Genomic DNA, 23622 nt, shown 5'->3' on the forward strand with positions numbered 1-23622 from the left:
CCCCAGTAACTGCCCCACCGTTACTGGCAGCACCCCCAGCACGCAGCCCCCCCTCAGGGTCCCCACGCCCCACAGTGACAGCGGGGGGGGGGGGGGGGGTCACACCCCAGTGCCACAGGGGCGATCCCCCCCCATCTCCCCTCCCGCAGCATCCCCACGACAACCCGCTCAGGAAAACGCAGCTTTATCCGACACCGGCCGCTCGCCCCCGGCAGCCCTTTGCCGGCCACCCCCCCGCCGCCGCCCCGGCTCAGACGGTGGCTTCGATCTCGGGGGGCTCCTCGTCCCCCAGCAGCCCGTAGGCCGCGTGGCTCTGGAAGGGGCGCTGCAGCGGGTGCGCCAGCAGCTTGGCCATGCAGTTGTGCAGCTCCACCGCCGGCCCCGTCAGCGCCACCTCGTACTTGTAGTTGGTGCCTTTGGTGTCCAGGCTGCTGAAGAAGGCGTACATCTCCTGGGGGGGGGCACACAGGGGCAGCGTGGGCAGGGGGGGACACCCCCCGGTCGCAGCGGGGACGCACCGCGCCCCGCATTTACCTTCCAGCTCGTCTCGTCGTCCTTCTCCTCCGCCCCGTTGTGGATGTAAACGACGTCGAAGAAGAAGTAGGGACACTGCAGCATCTTCTGCGGGGTGAGACGCCGGGAACGGTGCTGGGATGGACCCGGAGCCCCCCCCTGAGCTCACCCATGGGTTGGGGGGGGGGACACCCACACCCCCCCCCAGCCCTGCCCTGTACCTTCATCTGCTCCGACATGGAGAACTGGGGCTGGCAGCCCGGGCGCCCGAACACCAGGATGGTGCGAACCACGTAGGGCGGCGGGATGGTCTGGACGTTCTCCGTCACCGGCAGCTCGATCTTCTGCTGGCTGCGCCGGGGGTGGGGGGACACACGCAGGCCGGTCAGGGACCCCGGGGCTGCGGGCAGGGGGGCTCCGTGTCCCCCCCCGCCTCGTTACAACTCAATGAGCGTCCGCTGACAGCTCCGGGGGGGGGTCTGGGGAAGCAGCACCCGCCCCCAGCAGCTCTTTGGGGTAAAACCTCGCCGTGTTTTTACAGCGAAGGGGAAAACTGGTAGGTGGGTGGGAGCCCCGACCCCACCCCCCCCGCGCCCCCCCCCGAGCCGTACTCACATCAGGTTGAAGAGTCCCTCGAGATCTGTGACCGCGGGTAAGGACCGATCCCGGCACACAGAGCCCTGCCCGCACCCAGAGCCGGCGGCCAGGGAGGGGATCGCAGCGGGGAGGGACCAGGGTGGGGAGAAACCCCCCAAAAATGGGGGTTTGGTGGGTCCAGAGGCTCAGCCAGCATGGGGGGGTGGCGGGGGGGTTGGGGTCCCGGTTTGACCCTCAAACGCCGACACCGCTCTGGGGACGCCAGCGAGGCCACGGACCTGCCGCCATCGGCGGGCAACGGGCCTGGAGGGTCCCCGCTTATGCTCGAGGGACCCCATTTTGCACCCAAGGGACCCTGCGGGGTGCCAGCCCCCCCCGCCCCACCCCCACGGGCGGTGGGATACTGAACGACTTGCAGACGACGGTCTCCAGGTCGTAGAGGCAGCTACAGACCTCGCGGGGGTCCGAGGTGAACCCTGAGAGCTGAGAGGAGCCGGGGTGAGGCTGGGGGGTGAGGGGGGGGGCACACAGAGCCGTCCCCCGTCCCCCCCCCGACCCCGCTCACCCACGTGGCGTCGTTGTTCACCACCACCAGCGCGAACTCGTGGCACTTGTCGATCTTGTGCTTCGTCCTGACGAACATCTCGATCATCTTCTGGGAGATGTTCAGCGCGTTGGTCTTGGACCTGCCGTGACGGGGGGGACAGGGCGGGGCTCAGCGTGTGTCCCCCCTCCCTGCTCCCCGTGCCAGCGCGGAATGGCAGAATCGGGGTCCTGCGAGCAGCCCCCCAGCACTCACCCGTTGAAGGATTCCAGTCTGGGCAGCGCCATCTCCTCCGCCAGGTCCAGGCAGATGATCTGCGGGCGGGAGCCCCGGCTGAGCCCCTCACCCCGGCACCGGGGCTGCGCCAGCCGCGCCCCCCCCGGCCCCCCCAAAACCACTCACCACCTTCTCGGGGCAGTTGACCCGCGGCGTCTTGACCTGGACCTCGGTGGGGGGCGCGGGGCCGGGCCAGGCCGTGCCGTCGGGGGCAGCCGCGGCCTGGGGGCTGTCGTCGGCGCTGGCCGCCTCGCCCTCGCCCTCGCTGCGGTTGCCCACGCTGGCCTGGGTGCTGAGCGCCCGGTCCTCGGCGCCCTCGGGGTTCGAGCGGGTCCTGGGCCGCGGTTCCGGAACCTTCTCCTCCTCCTCCTCGGCGGCGCTGCCGGGCTCCGACGTGTCCATCCCGCGGCCGCGCTCCGGGGCGGCTCCGGCGGCTGCGGGGTGTGGGCGCTGCTGCAGCCCTGCGCCCCCCCGGCCCCCCCTTTTGTTCTTTGCACCTCCTGATCACGTACCCCCACGCCACGACCCTCCCCACTTCGCGCACCCCTTGATCACGTACCCTCTGCCCCACTTCCCCCCCACTTCGCGCACCCCCTGCCCCACGCCCCCCCCACTTTGTGCACCCCCTGCTCACGTACCCCCTGCCCCATTTCTCCCCCCATTTTGTGCACCCCCTGCTCCCCACGCCCCCCCCCACTTCGTGCACCCCTTGATCACGCACCCCTTGCCCCACACCCCCCTGCCCCACTTCCCCCCCACTTCACGCACCCCCTTTTATGGCCCCCCCCGCTCCACACCCCCCCGCCCCACTTCCACCACTTCGCGCACCCCCTGTCCCACGCACCCCCCGCCCCGTGCACCCCCCCCTGCCCACGTACCCCACTTCCCCCCCACTTCGCGCACCCCCTTGCCCACATCCTCCCCCCGTTCACGCACCCCCCGACCCTCGCACCCCCCCGCACCCCACGGCGCGCGCTCACCCGCTCCCAGCCGCGCTCGCCCCGCCCCGTCCTGTCCCCCCCCCCGGAAGAGGCGTCGCGACGGGGCTGCTGGGACTTGTAGTTCCCCGGGGTCCCACCGGGCACGTGGGGGCACCCCAAAGCACCCACATACACCCCCCTGCACCCAGGCACCGCCCCTGCACCCCAAATATCCATGTGCCCCCCCCTGCACCCATGTGCCACCCCTCTGCACCCCAAATATCCATCTGGCCCCCCCCGTGCCCATGTGCCACCCCTCCGCACCCCAAATATCCATCTTCCCCCCCTGCACCCATGTGCCACCCCTCCGCACCCCAAATATCCATCTGGCCCCCCTGCACCCATGTGCCACCCCTCTGCACCCCAAATATCCATCTGGCCCCCCCCGTGCCCATGTGCCACCCCTCCGCACCCCAAATATCCATCTGGCCCCCCCCGTGCCCATGTGCCACCCCTCTGCACCCCAAATATCCATCTGGCCCCCCCCGTACCCATGTGCCACCCCTCTGCACCCCAAATATCCATGTGCCCCCCCCGTACCCATGTGCCACCCCTCCGCACCCCAAATATCCATCTTCCCCCCCCTGCACCCATGTGCCACCCCTCCGCACCCCAAATATCCATCTGGCCCCCCCCGTACCCATGTGCCACCCCTCTGCACCCCAAATATCCATCTGGCCCCCCCCGTGCCCATGTGCCACCCCTCTGCACCCCAAATATCCATCTGGCCCCCCCCGTGCCCATGTGCCACCCCTCTGCACCCCAAATACCCCTGCTCTGTCCGAGCACCCCCTCAGCACCCTCCAGCACCCACACACTGCCCCCCCCAAATACCCCTGCAGCCCTCCTTTGCACCCCAAACACCCCCCCCAGCCCCTAAACTACCCACAGCACCCCTGGGCCCGCACACCCCCCCCCCGCAACGCCACTTCGCACCCCAAATGCTCACACACCCCCCTGCACCCCCAAAATATTCTGGGTGCCCCCCCCAACCCCCAAACTGTGCTCAGGGGGGGTGGAGGTGAGTGCCCACTCCTGTGTGGGTGCGAGGGGACACAGCGAGGGTCCAGCGTGGGGCTGAGGCGCCGCGGGGTCAGGAGGGTTTGGGGGGGGGGGCAGAGCCCCCCCAAAATGGCTCCGCCGGGCGCCCGCAGACGGGGCAGCGCAACGGTTAAGCGCAGGAGGCGGCCGAGGAAGAGGAAATCGGGGCAGGAACAGGGAGCGGGAAGACGAGCCGCGGCCGAGCGGCCTGGCAGGAGGTGGCCACCATGGAGGAGGCAAGTGGGGGTCCCGTGGGGTGGGTGCTGCCAGGGGATGGTCCCACGGGGCCGGGGGGGGGCTCCCGGTGTCCCCCACGGGCATCCCTGGGCCCGTACGGGATGCTGCGGCAGCTCGGGAGCCGGCGTCGTGGCCAAAACTCATCGTCAACCCGGCAAACCCAAACCGGGCAGCCCCCCCCCTGCTCCCCGCAGCCCCCCTGGCGCCCGCTGGGTGAGGAGGAAGAGGAGGAGGAGGAGGAGGACGTCGTGGCGGGCGACGCCGAGGGCATCCTGCACTACGAGGAGCGCATCGCCGGGCTGCTGGCCACGGTGGCCCGGCTGCACCGAAGGGCCGAGCGGCTGCAGCGCCGCACGGGCAGGTACCGGCATGCGGCGGCTGGGGGGTACCGGGGCCGGCACCGCTCGGCCGCCGCCATCTCTGCTCTTCATCGCCCGCAGGGAGGATGAGGAGGGCTGGGAGGGCACCGCCAGCCTCCCCGCTGCCAGCACGCAGCCCCGGCGCCTCGACGGCACGCTGCACGCCGACGCCGGGCTGGCAGGTGGGAGAGCTGGGCCATGCTGTGCCAAACCGTGCCGTGCCGAGCTGTGCCGAGCCGTGCTGCGCTGTGCTGAGCCGTGCTGAGCCATGCTGAGCCGTGCCGTGCCGAGCTGTGCCATGCCATGCTGTGCCATGCCGTGCTGCGCTGTGCTGAGCCGTGCCGTGCCAAACTGTGCTGTGCCGAGCTGTGCCAAGCCATGCTGCGCCATGCCAAGCCATGCCATACTGTGCCAAACCCTGCCGAGCTGTGCCAAACCATGCCATCCCGTGCCATGCCATGCCATCCCGTGCCAAGCTGTGCCATGCCGAGCCGTGCCGAGCCGTGCCGAGCCGTGGCCTGACCCCGTCGCGCTCCCTCTCCCCAGCCCGCAGCCCCGACCTCTTTGCGGACCTGCAGCACGCCGTCAGCTCGCTGGAACGCGCCGTCTTCTCCCGGCACTGGCAAACCCCGGCGCAGCCCGGGCCCGGCAGGGAGTGGGCGCGGGCGGCCAAGGTGAGGCCTCACCGGCCTGGGCAGCCCAGACGCCAAGGGGATGGGCGCCGGCTGATGGGCCCCCGTGTCCCCAGAGCCTGGAGGAGCTGGACCGGCCACCGGGCTGGGCCGGGGGGGTGACGTGCGGGGGCCCGGAGGAGGGAGCGGGCGAGGGGCCGCCGGCGGAGGAGGCGGCGATGGCGGCGAGGAACGTGGCACTGCGGGCGGCCCTGGGGCGCCGGGACGAGGAGCTGAGCCGGGCCAGCGCGGCGCTGCGGGCGCTGCGGGGGGAGCGCGACCGCCTGCAGCAGAAGGTGGGAGCGGGGGGCACTGCCCTGCTTCAGCCCCTGGGGTGCCACCAGAATGGGCCCCCCCGGCTCCGGCGCTCAGCCCCGTGCTGCTCAGCGCAGGTCCGGGAGCTGCGGGAGGCTCTGTCCAGGCTGGAGGAACCGGGGGGCTGCGGCAGCGACACCCCCGGGCTCAGCAGCCCCCCCGGGCAGGGGGAGCCCCAGGTGAGTGTGGAGGGTTGTGTCCAGGTCTGGGCACCTCAATCCCAGAGAGATCTGGAGGGGCTGGAGCGAGGGCAGAGGAGGGCAACGAGGCTGGGGAAGGGCTGGAGAATCAATCCTGTGAGGAGGCAGGGCAGGAGCTGGGAGTGTTCAGGGTGAGGAGGAGGAGGCTGAGGGGAGCCCTCATCCCTCTCTGCAGCTCCTGACAGGACATTGCAGAGAGGCTGGGGCTGGGCTCTGCTCCCAGGGGATCAGGGACAGGACAAGAGGGAACGGCTGGAAACTGCCACAGGGGAGGGTCAGGCTGGGCAGGAGGAGAAAATGTTTCCCAGCAAGAGTGGTCAGAGTGGCACAGGCTGCCCAGGGAGGGGGAGTCCCCATCCCTGGGGGGGTTTCAGGGCCGTTGGGATGAGCTGTGGGGGATGTGGGGTAGGGGAGAACTTTGTCGAGTTGGACTCGGTGATCCCGAGGGGCTTTTCCAGCCTGAGTGATTCTGGGATTCTATGGGGGGGCGGGGGGGCGCTCAGCCGGTGGGATCCTGCCGCGGTGCCGGGCTCTGCCTGTCCCCTCAGCAGGATTTGGCTCGGTGCGGTGCCGGCGCTCAGCCCCACAGCCCCGTCTCCCCCCAGCCCTTGGCGGGTGCCAGCCAGGAGCAGGAGGAGCGGGTGCAGCAGCTGCAGGGGTGAGTCCTTCGCCCCATCCCCAGTCCTGGGCGCTGCCGAGCCCCCTCTGCGCTGGGGAAACTGAGGCACCGGTTAACGGCGGGCGCGGGCGCTGCGCAGGAGCCTGGCGAGGCTGGAGGAGGTGAACCGGGAGCTGGCGGCCGCGCTGCGGGGCTGCAAGAGCGATGCGGAGCGGCTCAGCATGGTGCTGGGCCAGCACGAGTCCCGCAGCACCGCCCTGCGCCTGGCCCTGCGCTGCAGGTGGGGACGGGGACGGGACGGGGGGGGACACACACACTGCCCCGGGGTGCCGTGCTGAGCCCCTCGCCCTGCAGTGAGCGCTGCGGGGGGGCCTACGCCGCCCTCCTCGACCTGATGTGGGCGAAGCTGGGCCGGGAGGATGGTGCCCGTGGGGGTGAGTGAGAGGCTGGGGGGATGATGGGGAGGGTGCTGGGAGGTGCTGGGAATTGATGGGGGGGTGCTGGGGGGATGTTGTGGGGTGCTGGGGAGTGTTGGGGGATGCTGGGAGGTGCTGGGGGGTGCTGGGAGGTGCTGGGGGGTGCTGGGGAGTGCTGGGAGGTGCTGGGGGGTGCTGGGGAGTGTTGGGGGATGCTGGGAGGTGCTGGGGGGTTCTGGGAGGTGCTGGGGGGTGCTGGGAGGTGCTGGGGGGTGCTGGGGAGTGTTGGGGGATGCTGGAAGGTGCTGGGAGGTGCTGGGAGGTGCTGGGGGATGCTGGGAGGTGCTGGGGGGTGCTGGGAGGTGCTGGGGGGTGCTGGGGAGTGCTGGGAGGTGCTGGGGGGTGCTGGGGAGTGTTGGGAGGTGCTGGGGGGTGCTGGGAGGTGCTGGGGGGTGCTGGGGGGTGCTGGGGAGTGCTGGGGAGTGTTGGGGGATGCTGGAAGGTGCTGGGGGGTGCTGGGGGGTGCTGGGAGGTGCTGGGGGGTGTTGGGGGGTGCTGGGAGGATGCTGGGCAGATGCTTACAGGTGTCAGGGGGGTGCGGGAAGGGTGCTGGGGAGCCCCAGTCCCCAGCATAGCCCCAGTGGGCTCATACTGGGGCAAGGACACCCGCCTGAGCGCTGCCCGCCCCCCCCCGCCGCCCCCGCCGTGCCCAGGAGCTCCGGGGGAGCCGGGCCCAGGCCACGGGGGGGGGTGCAGCCCCCCAGTGCCCGAGGGGCCGCAGCTCACGGGCCGAGAGGAGCCGGAGGGCCGGGAGGAGAGCGGGGACGGCGGCTCCCCGGGGCTGCAGAGGTACCGGGGAGGGGCTGGAGGGGCTGAGCTGTCCCCGGGGGGTGTCACCGTGCCCACCCCCCCAGCAGTGTCCCCCCCGTCCCCCGCAGCCACCCAGCACCCCCCAGGATGGAGGAGGGGGCCCTTCGCGAGCACATCCGCCGGCTGCGCGCCGAGCAGGCGGCTCTGGAGCCGTCCCTGCGTGACCCCCCGGCACCCACCGGCACCCACCGCAGCGAGGACGCCCGAGCACAGGCCGAGCGGGCGCTGAGGGACGCCAGGGCCCTCCTGCCCGGCTGGAGGCGGCCGGAGAAAGCGGAGCTGCTGCAGGACTTGGCGATGCTCAAGGTGAGAGACGGCGGGGGGCTGCACCCTTGTGGGGGCCAAGCTTTGAGAGGGAGAAGGGCAGGAGGGAGCGGGGCTGGGAGGGGGGGTGAGGGCTGTGCCTCAGTTTCCCCCCCCCGGTGGTGGTGCCGCTGCCCTGCCAGGAGGCCATGGCCGACCTGAAGACGCGGCTGCAGCTGGTGGAGAGGGAGAAGCGGGGCCTGGAGGTGCTGGTGGCCGGGCAGGGGCCGCGGGAGGCTGCGCTGCGCCTGGTGCTCCAGCACCACGAGTGGGAGCGGGACGGGGGGACCGGCCGCCCCCCCAGCCCCCCCAGCAGCTCCAGCAGCAGTGAGGAGGTAAGGAGCGCCCCGACCTCCCCACAGGGACCCTCCGCGGGGGCTGGGGGTGTCCCCAAGGGATGGGGCCCACACCCAATCCCTGCAGGGTGGCCAAAGCGGCCGGGTGGGAGCAGCGGCACCCCGGAACCCCCCGGAGAGGAGGGCGGAGGAGCTGCTCCGCGCCCTGACCCGGTAAGAAACCTCACGGGCCTCGTCACGGGGGGGCTGTGGGGGCGCGGGGGCAGCGGGCGAGGGGCCGGCTGCCATGCGGGTGTCCCCAGGGCGGAGGAGCTGCGCGCCCGGGCGCAGGGGCTGGTGCTGGCCCTGGAGCGGAGCAGCGCTGCCAGCCGCGCGCAGCAGGCGCGGGCCCTCGCCCTCACCGCTGACCTCCTCCACGCGCACAGGTGGGCAGGAGGCACCCGCGGCCCCGCTGGGGGCAACGTGTGTCCCGGCCCCCCCCCCCCGAAAGCGCGCCCCCAAAGCGCAACGCCTTCCCGCATGGCCTGAGTGCACGGTCCCTTCCTGCGCACCCCAAAACTACGGTCGCTTCGTGCACCCCCAAAACCCTCTGCCCCATATTGCGCATCCTCAGTGCGTGGCCCCTTCCTGCGCACCCCAAAAGCACGGTCCCTGCTTGTGCGCCCTTAATGTGCCCTCCCTTCCTGCGCACCCCAAAAACATGCTCCCTTCTTGCACACCCCAAAAAAGATGCCCCATATTGCACACCCCTGACGCACGGTCCCTTCCTGCGCACCCCAAAACTCCAGTCCCTTCGTGCACCCCCCAAAACCCTCTGCCCCATATTGCGCATCCCCAGTGCGTGGCCCCTTCCTGCGCACCCCAAAAGCACGGTCCTTTCTTGTGCACCCCAAAACCGCTGTCCCTTCTCGCGCATCCCCAACGTGTGGTCCTTTCCTGCGCACCCCAAACCCAGGCTCCCTCCCCGCCCCCGGTGCATGGTCCCTCCTTGCCCCCTCTCTGTCCCCTCGGTCCCCGGGGTGCTGAGGGTGCCCCCCGGGGTGCTGACCGTGCCCCCCGCAGCGCGCTGGCCCTGGGCTACCGGGGGGCCCGGCGGAAGCAGGCGGCCCAGCTGCGGCGCCTGGAGGTGCAGGCAGGGGCCCTGCGCAGGCAGCAGGCCCAGCGGATGCAGGCGCTGGCCCGACGGCTGCAAGCCCTGGAGCAGGGGGTGCCCGGCAGCGAGACCTGCATCTAGGGACCCCCCCCCGACACCCCCAAGACCCCTCTCGCCCCGTGCTGGGGGGCGCCTGCTGTACCCCCCGGGAGAATAAACCACCGATGCGATGCTCATGGCTCGGCCCAGCCGTGATTTGGGGTTGGGGGGGGGTTACGGTTGGGGGGTGCTCAGGCAGGCGGACCCCCGGCTCAGCTCATCCCAGCAGGGCCAGGAACAAAGGCCGGCCCCCCCCCGCCTCCCCCCGCTATCTCCCGGCGCAGATGAAGCCATTTCGTTATCCCTGACGTGGGATCAAAGGTGACGGCGGTGGCCGTGGCGGCCAGGGCCCATGAATATTCAGGAGGGAAGAGGAGCAGTGACCCCGCGCCGGGGGTGTCCTCGCTGCGCAGGGAGGGGGGGGCCCCGGCAGTGGGGCTGGGCCCGGGGGCTGCTGTGGGGAGCGGGGGGCTAAATCCCAGCAGCAGCCTGAACCCCGACATGACGGTGGGAGCTGGGCTGAGCGTGGGGCTGCGGCGGGAGGATGCGCGGGGCTGTGGGGCAGCCCAGGGCTCAGGGACGAGGCGGCTGGAGGGGAAACTGAGGCACGGAGCCACGCACGGGCTCAGACGAGGCCTGTGGCTCCCCGGGGGGAAACGGCAGCAGAGGGCAAAGCTCGGGGGATCAATATCCAGAGTTGTGGGGATGGAGAGGGCACAGAGAGGGCTGCGGGGCTGCGGGGCAGGGGGGCAGGGTGCAGGGAAGGGCTGCGGCGATGCAAGGACGCAGGGATGCAGCTCATCCCCCGCCCCGAGCTGCCCTCTGCCCCCCCCATCTCACCGCCAGCCAGGAGCCCTCCAAGACGGGGGCAGCCCCGTGGCCCCGGAGATGCCAGGGCTGGGACGATGGAGAAACAAACCGGGGAGCAGCGGTGCCACGGGCCCGGCCATGACCGCTGTGACAGAGGGACGAGTCCAGCACCCAGATACCGGAGTGGGGGGGCTGCCGGGGGCTGCCTGCTCCCAGCCCCTGGCCCTGCCTGCAGCCCCCGTGCCAGGCTCCGGTGGGGACCGTGGCTCGGCTCACGCTGCCCTGGCGCGGGGGGGGGTCCCGGGGGCTGCCGGGGGCCGGTGGCGGTGGCGTGGAGGGGCTGACCCGCAGGTTGAAGGTCAGGGCTCTGCCCTCAGACCCCTTTTCAGATTCAAATGGGCTCCTGGGGGCTTTGTGCAGGGTCAGGCTCCACCGGGAGCCGCATGAAAGGGCCGCAGCGGCCGCAACCCCCCCCCCGCCCCGGGTGCCAGGAGGAGGGGGAGGACAGGAGGGACCCGCTGCCCCCCCCGCCCCAGCTGGAGGGGTGTCCCCCCCGCCCCATCACGTCCCGCTGACCCCAGGGCCACCGGCGGGGCCGGGGTGCCCAAGGCCGCGGTGTCCCTGGTGCCGTGGGCTCGGGGGGGGGGGGAGCCGGGGGCTCCTGGCACCACGCGGTCAGTGCGGCGCGTCGTGGATGAGGGTGGCAGGACCCCCCCTCTTTGCCCGCTGCTCCCCCCCCCTCCCTGCACCCAGAAACCTGCAGGTCCCCAGGGAGGGCATCAGCCGCCGTTCCAGCCCGTTCCCTGCCTCAGTTTCCCCTCTGTGGAGCAGCGTGAGGGGCTGCAGCACCCCCCCGGCACCTTTGGGTGGGACCGCAGCCCGTTTCCTGGGAGAATGGGTGCGGGGGGGCTGCGAAACACCATCCCGGGGCGGGGTGGGGGGCACACGGAGGTGAAGGCAGCGGGGAGGTGATGGGAGCAGCAGGGACAGGCGGAGGGGGGGGCAGACAGGAGGGCGAGTGATTCATGGCCCCCCCGGGGAGGGAGAGTCTGGCCCTGCCTGGGTGGGGGCCAGGGGCGCGGGATCTGATATCCCGGGAATGCAGGACAGGGAGTGGCCCCCTCCGGCGGGGAGGGGGGGCCCGGAGGGGCAAGGGGGGGGCTGGGGATGACGGGGGTCAGGTCTCCCTCAGCCCCTCTGCAGGGCTGGAGGCAAAATCGCAGCACTGGGGGGGGACACACACGCCGCCTCTCCCCGGGGGGGGGTGTTGTGGGAAGCACATGGGGGAGAGAGAACCTGGTGACCCTCCCCACCGCTGTTTGCACGCGCGTGTGCACCCCCCAAGTGTGGGGCTGCGTGTCCCGCGCACACACGTGTGCACTCGGGGAGGCGTGTTGGCTGCACCGGCCCGTGATGGGCGCTGCCCGCGGCGTGTGGGCTGTGGGGCAGCCGTGGGGCAGCCGTGGGGCACAAGGACATGCCGTGGGGCACAGGGACACGCTGTGGGGCAGCCGTGGGGCACAAGGACATGCCGTGGGGCACAGGGACATGCCGTGGGGCAGCGGGACATGCCGTGGGGCACAGGGACATGCTGTGGGGCAGCCGTGGGGGGCACAGGGACACGCTGTGGGGCAGCCGTGGGGCACAAGGACATGCTGTGGGGCACAAGGACATGCTGTGGGGCAGCCATGGGGGGCACAGGGACACGCCGTGGGGCACAGGGACATGCCATGGGGCACAGGGACACACCACGAGGCAGCCGTGGGGCAGCAGGATGTGCTGTGGGGTGCAAGAACATGCCATGGGGCAGCCGTGGGGCAGTGGGACATGCCGTGGGGCACAGGGACACGCCATGGGGCAGCCGTGGGGCGCAGGGGTGTGGGGCAGCCCTGCCCGGGGAGCCGAGGAGCCGCGGCAGAGCCGGCCCCGGCCTCCCTTTGTCCTTCGCCTGCGGCGGCGCGGCCACGGTTCAGCCCGGCAAGGTCACGCGCTCCCGCGGCCGCCGCGGGAGAGTCAGGACCCCCCTGGCCATGAGGGTCCTTTTCCCAGCCCCCCCCCGCTCCCCCCCAGCTCCGGAGCAGCTCACCCCAGCCCTCGTCACCCCCCCCCGGCCCCAGGAGCGCAGCACCCTCGGCCCCACGGCAAACCGGGGCTGGGGGCTGCTCCAGGGCAGAGCGGGGCCGGATCCTGCCTGGCGGGGACCCACCTAAATCACATCGGGGCGGGGGTACACCGAGGCCTGGGGGGGACAGACAGACAGACAGACAGACAGACGGGGTGGTGACTATTTAAGCCGCTGGGAAGCTCCCACATGGGTTTGGGAGAGGGCGCTGGGTGGTGCTAACCGGGATGTCGGTGACCGGGTCAGTACTGGTGGCACTGGCACCCGGGTCTTGGGTACTGCTGGCACCCAGCTCGCTGGCAGTGATGGCACCCAGTTCTCCATCCATGCTGGCACCCAGTTCTCCATCGGTGCTGGCACCCAGTTCTAAATCGGTGCTGGCACCCAGTTCTCCATCAATGCTGGCACCCAGTTCTCCATCGGTGCTGGCACCCAGCTCTAAATTGGTGCTGGCACCCAGCTCTAAATTGGTGCTGGCACCCAGTTCTCCATCGGTGCTGGCACCCAGCTCTAAATCGGTGCTGGCACCCAGCTCTAAATTGGTGCTGGCACCCAGTTCTCCATCGGTGCTGGCACCCAGTTCTAAACTGGTGCTGGCACCCAGCTCTCGGGCGCTGTTGGCACCCGGCTCTGCAGCGGCGCAGCCCCAAACCCGGCCCAGCCCCTGCCCGTTTTGGCAAGGGCCGCCCAACCCTCCTCCTGGCTGTGGCAGAGAGGGGGACACGCCGCTGTCACCCCGCGCTGGATCCGGATCCGACCCTGAGCCCAGAAACCTCCCCCAGCCCCAGCGGGCGCCTCCGCCGTGCCGGACCCTTTCCCAGGGGCGTCGGGGCGGCACGAAACGCGCCGGCAACTCCCGGGGGCCCTTTTGTGCGGCGGAGTCAGCGGAGCAGCGCGAGGAAGGAGGAATTCCTCCGGAGATCAAACGCCTTCGCCAACTGGACACCGACGTCAAAACAAACCCGGCTCCCACCGCGGGGCTGCGAGCCGCGCGGGGGAGAAGATCCAATTTCCTCCTTTGTTCCTGGATTATTATTTTTTGCAGGGGGCGAGGAGGCGAGGGAGCGGCAGGGAAAGGGCCATAAATCACGGCCTGACAGAAGAGAAAGGAGAAACAGGGCCGGCTGCAGGTGGGGGTGACCCCCCCCCAGCCTTCTCTGCCCAAACCAGGACCCCCCCGAGCCTGGCCCCTTCCCAGGCCGGGTGTTGCTCCCCAAGCGCGGCAGCCCCGCGGCATCGGCCCCGCGCGCGGCCCTCGCCAGGCACCTCGGCGCGGCGGCAGCAGGTACCTGGCGAGCAGAGATTCCCTCCAGACAGGAGGAAATGGAGGTTTTATTTATGGCCGGAGTCGTAATCCATCCGCCTCCGCTGCGCCCCGGCTCCGGGCTCGGTTCTTTGCCGGGGTTTTTTCTATCCCTCCCGCTTCGCTTCGCCTTTCTCCCACCCCTGGCGGAGACGCCGGCCCTGGCACGTGTGGTGGGAACGCCAAGGCCGGCGGCACGAGGCTCCGGCATCGCCGGCCGCTGCGCTCGCCATCAGCAGCCTCCCCCCGGGCCGAGCCGGCCCCGCGGCGCGGGGTCCCCCTGCGAGGGCACAGAGGGGTGCGTGGGGGGGCACCCAGCCCTCCCGCACCCCCGCTCCACACCCTGCCCGCCGGACTTTGCCCCTGAAGTCCGGGTGAAGCCGCGCTGCCGGGAGACACCGGGGCCGCGGCGGCACGGCCGGGAGGAGAGTTTGGCCCGCGGGTGAAAGGCGAAGGCAGGGCGATGGCGCGGGGCTGCTCCTGGGTCAAGCACCTTTCCGCACAGTTTATTTTCTTCGTTAATAATTAAGCGGGCGGCAGCAGGCAGGCGCTGAGCACCCCCAGCCGGCACCCCCAGCCCCCCCCGTCCTGCGGGGCCGGCTGACGGGCTCACACGGGTCCCACTTGATGAACCAAGTTGCAAACGGATTTCAGGGGGCCCGGCCGCACCCGGCCCTTCGCCCCCGTCCCGGGGGCTGCGCGGGGCGACGCGTCCCGAGGCGCGGCGGGAGCCCCCCCCCCCCGGCACGGCCCCGGCCCTCGTGTCCCACACGAGATGGGGAGCGGTGGCCTCGCGCCGCGGGCAGTTAAAGACCCCGCTGGGGCTAGCGGAGGGGGGGATCGGCCGGTGCCGGCGGCTTGGCCACGGGCCAGGCGTGGGGAGTTGCCACCCATCGTCCCGGAACCGTGTCACCGCGTGCCACGGTGCCGGTGTCACCCCCTGTACCACGGCGGGGGCAGCTCGGGGGGCTCCAGCATGCCCACGGGCAGCGTTCAGTGGCCGCTCTGCCCCGGGGTCCCCGTTGCCGCTCTCTGCAGCTTAGAGGTCACTTGCTGGGGGGGGGGGGGACACACACAAGGAGCGCAGCCGGTGACGTGCCACGGCCTTGCCCGCCGGGCTCCCGGTGCCCCCCCGGGCAGCACGAGGTGCCACCCGCTCCCGAGGCCACCGAAAGGTCCCCAGAGGCCACGGGCCGGGCCGGGGGCCACCTCCCGCCGCCTCCGCTAGCCAAAGCGCCTGTTGTGCCGCGGCTGCCAGGCCACGGCATCGCCCTGCCCGTCCCCTGCCCGCAGCGGGGCCGTGCCCGCCTCCGCCACAACCGGCACCACCGGCCCGCGGAGCCGCCCGACCCCGCCGGGCCCAGCCCCGGTGCGGCGGGGCTCCCCGCCCGGTTCCCCCCCCCTCGGGCCCGGCGGGGCCGGGGCCGGGGCAGGACCCGGCGGGCGGCGAGCGGAAGGGGAGGAGGACGGGGAGGAGCATCCAGGGCGGCCACCGCGGCAGCGGCTGAACTTTGCTCTTTCGCGGGAGGCGGGGAGAGCCCCGGGGCTCGGCGGAGCGGGTCCCGCCGGACCCGGACCGGGCTGCCTGCGGCGGCGGCGGCGGCGGCGGGGCCCGGGGGGGCGAGGGCGGGCCGGGGCAGCGCCGCCTCCTCCTTCTTCTCCTCCTCCTCCTCCTCCTCCTCCTCCTTCCCTGCCGGTGCCGCGGAGCGGAGGAGCCACCGGGGGCGGGCAGCGGCGGCCCCCGCATGCGGCCGAGCCCCGGGGCAGCCGCCGTGCCCCGCGGGGGGATGCGCCGCGCCGCGCCCCGCTCCCGCCGCCGTAAAGTTTCCGTGAGGCCCCCCCGTTAACGGGGGGAGGGGGGGGGAGGGAGGGAGGGAGGAGGGAGGGAGCGAGCTCTCTCTGAGATTTTTTTTTTTTTTTTTTTGGGGGGGGGGGGTAAACCAAGAAAAAAACCCCAAACCAAACCTTAAAAAAATCCCAAACCGGCCGCCCCCCCCCCCCCCCCCCAAAAAAACCAAACAACCCCCAAAAACCAACAAAAAAAACAAAACCAACAAAAAAAACTTGCTCAACTCGTTCCGGGAGGCGCCGGGCGCCGCGCTCCGCTCCATGCGGCGGCGGGGCCGGTGCTGAGCCCGGGGCCGCGGAGCCATGGCCATGGTGGCCGGTGGCTGGGGCGAACCCAACGGCGGCGGCGGCGGCGGGGAGGAGGCGGGGGCGTCCCCGGCGGGCGGCGGCAGCGACGCGGAGCACGGCGAGGAGGAGCGGGCCGGGGCGGCCGTGGACTGCGTGGTGTGCGGGGACAAATCCAGCGGGAAGCACTACGGGGTCTTCACCTGCGAGGGCTGCAAGAGCTTCTTCAAGCGCAGCATCCGCAGGAACCTCAGCTACACCTGCAGGTAAGGGGCTGCGGGACCGGGGGGGGGGATGCAGGGGAGGTCGCGGGGGGGCTGGGGGCAGAGTCCTGGCCTGGTTGTGGCTCTAAGGGTGACCCCCCAGCCGGTGCTGGTGGCCGCTGGCCGCCGGTTGTGGCTTCGCGGCGTGGCTCTGCAGTGGCCCCCGTTGTACGCTCGGCGCTGGCCCTGCTGCAGCGCTGATGGGGGCCCTGATGGGGCCGTAGAGTGGCCCCCCCCGGCGCGGCACGCTGGCCTCTGGTGTGGCACAGGGGTGCCAGTGCCGGCACAGTGGCTCCTGATGCGACACCATGGCCCCCGGTATGGCACAGCGGCCCCTGATGCGACACGGTGGCCCCCGGTACGGCACAGCGGCCCTTGATGCCGCACAGTGGTCCCCAGTGCCAGCAGAGTGGTCCCCGGTACGGCACAGTGGCCACTGGTGCAGCACAGTTGCCCCCAGTGCCAGCAGAGTGGCCCCTGGTGCAGTGCACTGGTCCCAGTGCCGGCGCAGTGGCCCCCAGTGCAGCGCAGGGGTCCCCCCTTGCCCCACACCCCACACAAGCAGCCCCTCTGCCCGGCGCATCCCCAGCCCTCGGAGGGACGGAGGACCCGACCCCCGGGCCACGGGCCACCGCCGCTGTCCGGCTCCTCGTCATCGCCCGGCTCCGCTCCGGCATTAATTGCCGTTCCAGGCTAATGCCAGAAAACCCGCCGTGGCTGTGAGTCACTTCGGTCACGGCCGCTCTCCCCGGAGAAGGCACCAGTGCGGCAGCGAGGATAATTTTAACCGGAGGTGTCAACAAGCCGGGCGTGCTGCGGGCCCCGAGCCGCCGAGGTGGTGGGAAGAGGCCGCGGCCCCCGCGCTCGGGGCGGCAGATCGGGGCCCACCAGCAGCCCCGCGCCACGACCCCCGCCAAGTTTGGAGCCGCAGATAACTCCGGAGTTTCTGTCGGGCTCAAAAGGAGCATCGGGCTGGCTGATGTGAACAACAAACACCCCCCCGCGCCCCCCCCGCCCAACCCCCAAGCCCTGGGCTCTTCCCAGAGGGGGAAACGTGGCTCTAGGGGCTCGCTGGCACGTCCGGATCCACGTGCAGGCACTTCCAGCGGCGTCTGAGGGTGCTGCGAGGGTGGCACCCACGTTCTGGCCGGGAGCACCCCGCCACCGGGCTGGGCACGGGGCACCCCGCCTCGGCACCCCGCTGCTTTTTCTCCTTTCTTTGAGCTTCGTCTCGTGGCGGTGCTGAGACGCGGCGGGAGGGGAAGGGGCAAGCGCCGCTGCTGCGGCGGGAACCGTCTCCCAGCCGCCTCCTTGCTCTGGTTTGGGCGGCCTAGATTCGTCCTCCCCCGTGCGCAGCATCTCCTCTCCCGGCAGCTCCCGGCACCGGCGTTGCCGGGTCCCGGCTGACGTCAGCCGAGCCGCCGGTGGCCGTGGCGTGGGGCCGCGGAGCTGCCGGCGTGGGGCCGGGTTCAGCTCCCCCCGGCCCCGCCGTGTCCTCCCGGGCGTCTGCAGCGCCCCTGGGCCCTGCCTCAGTTTCCCCATCGGCTCAGCGGGAGCCCAGCAGCAGAGCCAGCCCCGCGCCTGCTGGGGATTTAATGATTCGAAGATGGGGAATACAGATGGCTTTTGAGAAATTCCAGTTTCCTGGAACAAAGGAAAGGCCAAGTCAGGGCTCCCCGGGAGAGGGACGGACTCTGCGTCCCAGATGCCGCTTCCGTGCGTGGGTGATGGAGGGGCCTCTCCCGGGCTGGGAGCATCCAGGATTTTATCCTGTGCCTGTCACTGGTGTCCGGGCACCTACTTCAGGTGTTTTTTGATTTTTTTTTTTTTTTTTTCCCCCCCTCTTTGTGCTGGGAAGTTGGTTTTCCAAGTAGGGAATAAAGTGTCAGAGGGGCCGGAACAATGCTCCCCCAGCAGCCTTTGGCATCTGCTTTGTTCAAGGAGTCAAAAGCAGCATCAAGCCAAGATTGCTCTAATTTGAATATTAAAAGTGAGTTGGATTCAGTTTAGTTCTTGCACTAAATAATTACATGTTCTAATTACATAATTAGCACAGTATACGCCTTTTGTATTCTCACAGTTTCCCAGGTCGCTGCAGCCTGTCCGTTGGGAAACGGGCTACGAGCGGCTGGCGGGAGCTGAGATGATTTTGGGGTTTTCCTGGTGCTGGGGACGGTGCCCCGAGGCCACGGTGAGGGTCAGCCAGGCCCCGGCCGGGCGGTTCGGCCGCGGTGCCGGGAGCTTTACCCCCGCCACGGCGCGGGCGGCTGATGAAGATGTAATCTGACGTTTTGATTAGCTATCGCTTCTCCGCTGGAAGAACTTTTTATCAGCAACACGTTTTAAAATGTGCGAAGCGCAGTGGTGATGTTCGGGGTGAATTAATTCCGGTTTGAGCGCGGTGGGAATCCCCGTCTGTCTCGCCTCTGGAGTCGTGTAGGGATGAGGAGATTCGTGTCAGGATTCCCAGGCAGAGCCGAGCTGCTGCCGGACGCCGGCGCGACCCGGCCCTGCCTGCTGCTTGAAATGCTTTAATTTATCCTTGTTTTGGTGATAACCCCCTTTTCCCCCCCCGCCACCGTTCGCCGCGCCCGGTGTCACCCGCGCCCAGCTCCGGCCCTCGGCCCTGCGGGGTCCGTGGGTCCGATGTGGCCTCTGGGAATTCTGGGGGGTTTGGATTCTAACGGTGCCGTTCGGGAACATCTTCCACGGCTTGTCCCGGCGTCTCGCTCCCCGTGGCAGAGCTGGCTTTGGTGGTGGCCAGTGCCCCGCCGCATGGTGCAGGGCTACCTAGTGCCCGCAGCTCCTTGCCCAGGGTAGGACCCGTGTGGCCATGGCCCCCTTGCAGGCTCCGAGGTTGTTTGGGGGGTGAAAAAGCGTCCCCCCGTCCGGTGCAGACCCCCGGGCACCACTCTGGGTTGCGCTTTGCCACGCTCGCAGGGGATGTGGCCACCGCCGTGGCAAGCGCTCGGTGCCCGAGGGGTCACGGGCTCAGCACCGCGAGGAAATAGTTGAAATTCCTCAAAATTCCTCACACGTCTAGCAGGGAGGCTGGAGGGGGGGGGTTGCTCTGTCGCTTCTCCCCCCCCACCACCACCCCTCGCCCCACACATGCCCCGGGACACGGGGCATCGTCGCTCCCTGGCACCGTGTCCCCCAGGTGGGGGTCCTGTGCCCCGAGGGGGGGTCTCTCTGCGGTCGGCCCAGGGCATCAGGAAGTGGCTGTTTCCATTCTCCGAGGCCTCTGCCCGGAGATGGGTGATGGAGCAGCTGGGGTGGGGTGCAGGGACCCCCCCAGCAGCATCGCATCGCTCCTCCCCGGCGCCTCACCTGCCCGATCCCGCCCGCAGGTCCAACCGCGACTGCCAGATCGACCAGCACCACCGCAACCAATGCCAGTACTGCCGCCTGAAGAAGTGTTTCCGCGTGGGGATGAGGAAGGAAGGTAACGGCGACGCCGCGGGCACGGGGACGGCTCCCGAGGGCCCCCCCCGAGCCCCGTCACCGCGGCCTGGGGCTGCTGCGAAGGCTCCCGGTGCCCGCTCTGCTCCCACCACAGCCGGGCTCTCTCCCACCTCTCCAGAAAACCCGTTTGCATCAAAACCCCCTATTTGCCCTTTTTTTTTTTTTTTTTTTTCTCCTTGAATCGCCCTCGGTGCCAGCAGCGCAGGTGGTGTTTGTTTGGAAAAGCCTTGAGCTGATAAGGTGACACACCTGGAGCCGGTCCCGGTGCCCCACGCGCGGTGGAGGTCGGCTGGGACGAGCTCCCGGCGTTTCCCCTTGCTCCCCAAGGGTGCGAACCCCCAAAATTACTTCCCACTGAAAACCAGGGTTTAGCCCAAAATCTCCCAAGCCCCGCGACGGGATGGGGCTGCACCAACGGCACGTGCGGGGCTGGAGGTGCCGGGGCTCGGCGCGGGCGGTGGCTCGGTGGCTCGGTGGCAGGTGGCATTAACGCGAGGAGCAAGGTGGGGGGAGGCTACTGGAAGCAGGACAGTAATTCCCTGCTTTCCAGAGGAGTCGAGATGGCATTATTGCCACTTAGCATGATTTAGAGCTCTCATTTAAGTGGCTCATGAACAGCCCATAAATTAATTACTAGGGACTGAGCAAATAGTGGGCACTAATGGGAGGGGGGGGGGGGGAGCTGAAAAATGGCTCTCCCTGAATGCAATTAGGAGGGGGAGTGCCCCCGGGTTAACGACGCTTCCAAGATGGACGTTTTATTTGCAAATAAATGATCGCTGCCATGCGATGACCTTGGGTAGCGATCGCCCCGCTCTGCTGCAGCCGGGGTGGGGCGGGAGGGGGGGGCCGTGGTGCACACAGGGGCTGCTCCTGGCAGAGGAGGGGGGGAGCACGGACGCTGCCCCAGCCCCGGCTGCTGGTCGGAGGCCGCGGCCAAGCCACGGCGCCGGGAGCTGCTGGTGAATCACCGGGTGTTAAACAGCTCGAGCGCAGCTCTCGCAGCGCAGCAGGGGGGGGGGCACGGGCCACCTCCCTCTCCCCAAAAGCCGCCCGTTGTTCCCTTAGGGCGGCAGGATCCGGCCCTGGCGGGATGCTGGGTGGGTGGTGGGAGCATCCCCGTCCTCCCTCACCTCGCATGGGGCTGGGGGGGCCCCGTGTGCCCCCCCCAGGAGCGGGCAGGGGGATGTAATGGGGTGCAGGAGCAAAGCAGACACCTCTCCTCTCGCCTCCAGCCGTGCAGCGGGGCCGGATCCCCCCCACCCACTCCAGCACCAGCCCCAACACCATGCCCAGCGGCGAGTACTTCAACGGGCAGCCGGTGTCGGAGCTCATCTCCCAGCTGCTGCGGGCTGAGCCCTACCCGGCCGCCCGCTACGGCTCGCAGTACGCGCAGCAGGGCAGCGTCATGGGCATCGACAACATCTGCGAGCTGGCCGCCCGCCTCCTCTTCAGCACGGTGGAATGGGCCCGGAATATTCCTTTCTTCCCCGAGTTGCCCGTCTCCGACCAAGTGGCCCTGCTGCGGCTCAGCTGGAGCGAGCTCTTCGTCCTCAACGCGGCGCAGTCGGCGCTGCCGCTGCACATGGCCCCGCTGCTGGCCGCCGCCGGCTTCCACGCCTCCCCCATGTCGGCCGACCGCGTCGTCTCCTTCATGGACCAGATCCGCATCTTCCAGGATCAGGTGGAGAAGCTCAACCGGCTCCAGGTGGACTCGGCTGAGTACAGCTGCCTCAAAGCCATCGCGCTCTTCACACCGGGTAGGTCGGGCCCTGTCCCCCCATCTCCGTCCCACGGAGCTGTGACCCCCCCCCCCCATCTCGGGGAGCATCCCGCCCTCGTTCCCCCAGGGGTTTGGGATCCAGAGAGCATAGCGGGGCTCTTGGGGGTGAGGGCAGAGAGTCCTCGGGCCTTGGAACTTCGCGCCGTGGTTCGCAGCAGCCCAGCTTGGCCGCCTGGGTGCCGGGATGAGCTTCCCCGGGGCGATGGGGATGAGACCTGCAGGGACACAAATACCCCCCGGTGCACTGCGGGGGGGATTTTGGGGAGCCCCGTCCCTCGTTCAGCTCGTGCCACGGAGGTGCCTGGTCCTTCCTGGCAGGGACAAGCCACCTTCTTGCCCCCCACTGCAGCCCCTCGCGCGGCCACGGCAGCCGGTGGCGGAGAAAGACCAGGGGGGGCTCACTGGGGATATCGGGGGGAGCTCCAAAGCCTGACCCCTCTCCATCCCATCCCTCTCGCAGACGCCTGCGGCCTCTCGGACCCGGCGCACGTGGAGAGCTTGCAGGAGAAGGCGCAGGTGGCCCTGACGGAGTACGTGCGGTCGCAGTACCCCTCGCAGCCCCAGCGCTTCGGGCGGCTCCTGCTGCGGCTGCCGGCGCTCCGGGCCGTGCCGGCCGCCCTCATCTCCCAACTCTTCTTCATGAGGCTGGTGGGGAAAACGCCCATCGAAACACTAATCAGGGACATGCTGCTGTCCGGGAGCACCTTCAACTGGCCCTACGGGACGGGGCAGTAGGGGACAGAGCCTCGACACCCCAGGGACAACGCTGGGGAACCCCCAGCAGCCGGACCTGGATTCCCTCCAGCACCCCGAGATGGTGCCTGTCCCCGGGGGAGCCCTGAACTGCGCCGGCCCCTCCCCGCCCCGCAGCCGTCTCGTCGCTCGTCCGTCCGCCGCAGCGGCGGGGGGCTGTTTCCACCCCCCCCAAAAGCGGAGGGGTTGTGGTGTTGGCCTCCCAACCCCGAAGGTACTGGCCGTGCCGCCGCTGTCGGACACCGAACTCTTCTTTGCGCCCCTGAAGCGGAGCTCCCCAGAACCGCCCCCCCCCCAAGTCTCTCCCGGGGACGTTGGAGCATCCCCGGGGCTGGTCCCTCGCTCTGTCCCTGCGTCGGAGCCGGGCTGGAGCCCGGGGGGGGGTCACCATCCTCTGGCTGCCCCTCCAAATCGGAATTTCAGGTGCCAGGAGGCTCGGACAGGAGGGGATGGGAGGTGGGACCAGCCGGGCTGGGGTGTGGGGGGGCCCCTGGATGTGCAGAGCCATCTTTTGGGGAGTCCTGCTGCGGGAGCCCTTGCCTCTGCCACCCCCAGTCCTGAAAATGGTGGAAAAGGGGCAATTCAAGCCCCTTTGTGCCCTGCCCAGGGGCTGCCCCTGCCCGCCCGGGCCATATCCAGCCTTGAGGACTGCAGCGCTGAGCTTGGAGCGGCCCCTTTTTGGGGACCCGGGTTGTCTGAGCCTCACCCCAGCCGCCCCCCCCCGCACTTTCCACTGAAGCATCTCCACTGTTGGGGCACGGGGAGGGGCTCACGGGAGGGGATGGGGGCGCTGGGGCGGGGATGGGGGTACAGGGGCGGCTGAGCGGGGCCGTGCCCCACGCGGGGTGCAAACCACGGGGTCCTTTTTGCGCTTGCCCTGCCCCGCTCCCCCCCACCTCACTCAGTGCTTTGTCGCCGGATCCAGCACCTGCCACCATCCCCACACTGGGGGCGATGGGTGCCAGCACCCCCCCTCCCCACGCTCGCTATATTCCTGTGCCTCTTTTTTTTTTTTTTTTTTTTTTTTTAAAAGTCAGGTTTGGGGCAGAGAGGAGATGTTGTGGGGGACCAAAATCGGGCTGGAAAGGGGTGACGCTGCTGGGGGAGTCTTTGTCCTCAGGGCTGAGCCGTGCGGGAGGAAGGGACACATGGTGGGGATTGGAGGGGGGGGCAGAGCCACCTCGGAGGGATGGGGGATGCCCCGTGGCCTCCCCCCCCTACCCCACCCCTGGGCTCTGCTTCTCAGGGGTATCCACCGTGCAAACAGACGGAGGCAGGATTAGCCGAGGATTTGTCATTTAGATTGATTCACTGAAAATATAATCCTTGTTCAATGATACTAAACAAATTAACTGAAGTCAATAAAAGATGTTTCTTACGACGCCGGGGCTCTGCGAGCGGGGAAAAGGGGCTTATCCTGCGGCGATGCTGAAGCCCACCCTGGGGTGGTGGGGGGAGATGAAGCAGTCCCAGAAATTTAAGATCTTTAAGGCACGTGAAATTGGATGGGGGGTTTTTTTGGCAATCCTGGGGATCTGGGAAGGGGTGTCTGGGTGTTCTT

At 69.7% G+C, this 23622-nt stretch overlaps 3 protein-coding genes across 6 annotated transcripts; 2 read left to right on the plus strand and 1 right to left on the minus strand.

Annotated features, from left to right (window-relative positions):
* Nucleotides 1-168: 168 nt before the first annotated feature.
* On the minus strand, nucleotides 169-2950 carry BABAM1 (BRISC and BRCA1 A complex member 1). 3 transcript variants are annotated; one of them, XM_074927934.1, is made up of 9 exons: nucleotides 2911-2950; nucleotides 2057-2364; nucleotides 1910-1968; nucleotides 1676-1796; nucleotides 1515-1593; nucleotides 1129-1153; nucleotides 735-864; nucleotides 535-621; nucleotides 169-451 (listed from the first exon to the last, which is right to left on the minus strand). In XM_074927934.1, exons 2-9 carry the CDS (start codon nucleotides 2330-2332, stop codon nucleotides 251-253), a joined length of 978 nt encoding a protein of 325 aa, XP_074784035.1. In that variant the 5' UTR covers nucleotides 2333-2364; nucleotides 2911-2950; the 3' UTR covers nucleotides 169-250. The 3 variants fall into 3 exon arrangements, with proteins under 3 accessions (XP_074784035.1, XP_074784033.1, XP_074784034.1); XM_074927932.1 differs by having other exon boundaries at nucleotides 535-648; XM_074927933.1 differs by having other exon boundaries at nucleotides 535-648; nucleotides 2057-2391; nucleotides 2911-2943.
* A 1339-nt stretch (nucleotides 2951-4289) lies between these two features.
* Nucleotides 4290-9471, plus strand: USHBP1 (USH1 protein network component harmonin binding protein 1). The gene is made up of 14 exons (XM_074927706.1): nucleotides 4290-4549; nucleotides 4629-4729; nucleotides 5094-5221; nucleotides 5296-5514; nucleotides 5611-5712; nucleotides 6285-6391; nucleotides 6492-6632; nucleotides 6707-6786; nucleotides 7482-7617; nucleotides 7686-7944; nucleotides 8085-8276; nucleotides 8365-8450; nucleotides 8540-8662; nucleotides 9300-9471. Exons 1-14 carry the CDS (start codon nucleotides 4290-4292, stop codon nucleotides 9469-9471), a joined length of 2106 nt encoding a protein of 701 aa, XP_074783807.1.
* A 6210-nt stretch (nucleotides 9472-15681) lies between these two features.
* NR2F6 (nuclear receptor subfamily 2 group F member 6) lies at nucleotides 15682-23434 on the plus strand. Of its 2 annotated transcripts, none has more exons than XM_074928084.1 (4): nucleotides 15682-16063; nucleotides 19411-19505; nucleotides 20731-21285; nucleotides 21769-23434. In XM_074928084.1, exons 1-4 carry the CDS (start codon nucleotides 15816-15818, stop codon nucleotides 22041-22043), a joined length of 1173 nt encoding a protein of 390 aa, XP_074784185.1. In that variant the 5' UTR covers nucleotides 15682-15815; the 3' UTR covers nucleotides 22044-23434. The 2 variants fall into 2 exon arrangements, with proteins under 2 accessions (XP_074784185.1, XP_074784186.1); XM_074928085.1 differs by having other exon boundaries at nucleotides 20761-21285.
* Nucleotides 23435-23622: the final 188 nt, after the last annotated feature.

This window comes from Athene noctua, chromosome 27, assembly GCF_965140245.1.
Source record: "Athene noctua chromosome 27, bAthNoc1.hap1.1, whole genome shotgun sequence".
NCBI lineage: Eukaryota > Metazoa > Chordata > Aves > Strigiformes > Strigidae > Athene > Athene noctua.

What these genes read in the sequence shown, in the direction of transcription:
- BABAM1 (XM_074927932.1), bottom strand. Translation starts at nt 2,332, where the DNA reads ATGGACACGTCGGAGCCCGGCAGCGCCGCCGAGGAGGAGGAGGAGAAG. An exon ending in AGACTGGAATCCTTCAACGG is followed by an intron (nt 1,797 to 1,909) that starts GTGAGTGCTGGG and finishes CCGTCACGGCAG; the next exon opens with GTCCAAGACCAACGCGCTGA. An exon ending in TGAACAACGACGCCACGTGG is followed by an intron (nt 1,594 to 1,675) that starts GTGAGCGGGGTC and finishes GGCTCCTCTCAG; the next exon opens with CTCTCAGGGTTCACCTCGGA.
- NR2F6 (XM_074928084.1), top strand. Translation starts at nt 15,816, where the DNA reads ATGGCCATGGTGGCCGGTGGCTGGGGCGAACCCAACGGCGGCGGCGGC. An exon ending in AACCTCAGCTACACCTGCAG is followed by an intron (nt 16,064 to 19,410) that starts GTAAGGGGCTGC and finishes TCCCGCCCGCAG; the next exon opens with GTCCAACCGCGACTGCCAGA. An exon ending in CGTGGGGATGAGGAAGGAAG is followed by an intron (nt 19,506 to 20,730) that starts GTAACGGCGACG and finishes GGGGTGCAGGAG; the next exon opens with CAAAGCAGACACCTCTCCTC.
- USHBP1 (XM_074927706.1), top strand. Translation starts at nt 4,290, where the DNA reads ATGCTGCGGCAGCTCGGGAGCCGGCGTCGTGGCCAAAACTCATCGTCA. An exon ending in CGCCTGGCCCTGCGCTGCAG is followed by an intron (nt 6,633 to 6,706) that starts GTGGGGACGGGG and finishes CTCGCCCTGCAG; the next exon opens with TGAGCGCTGCGGGGGGGCCT. An exon ending in GCTCCAGCAGCAGTGAGGAG is followed by an intron (nt 8,277 to 8,364) that starts GTAAGGAGCGCC and finishes CAATCCCTGCAG; the next exon opens with GGTGGCCAAAGCGGCCGGGT.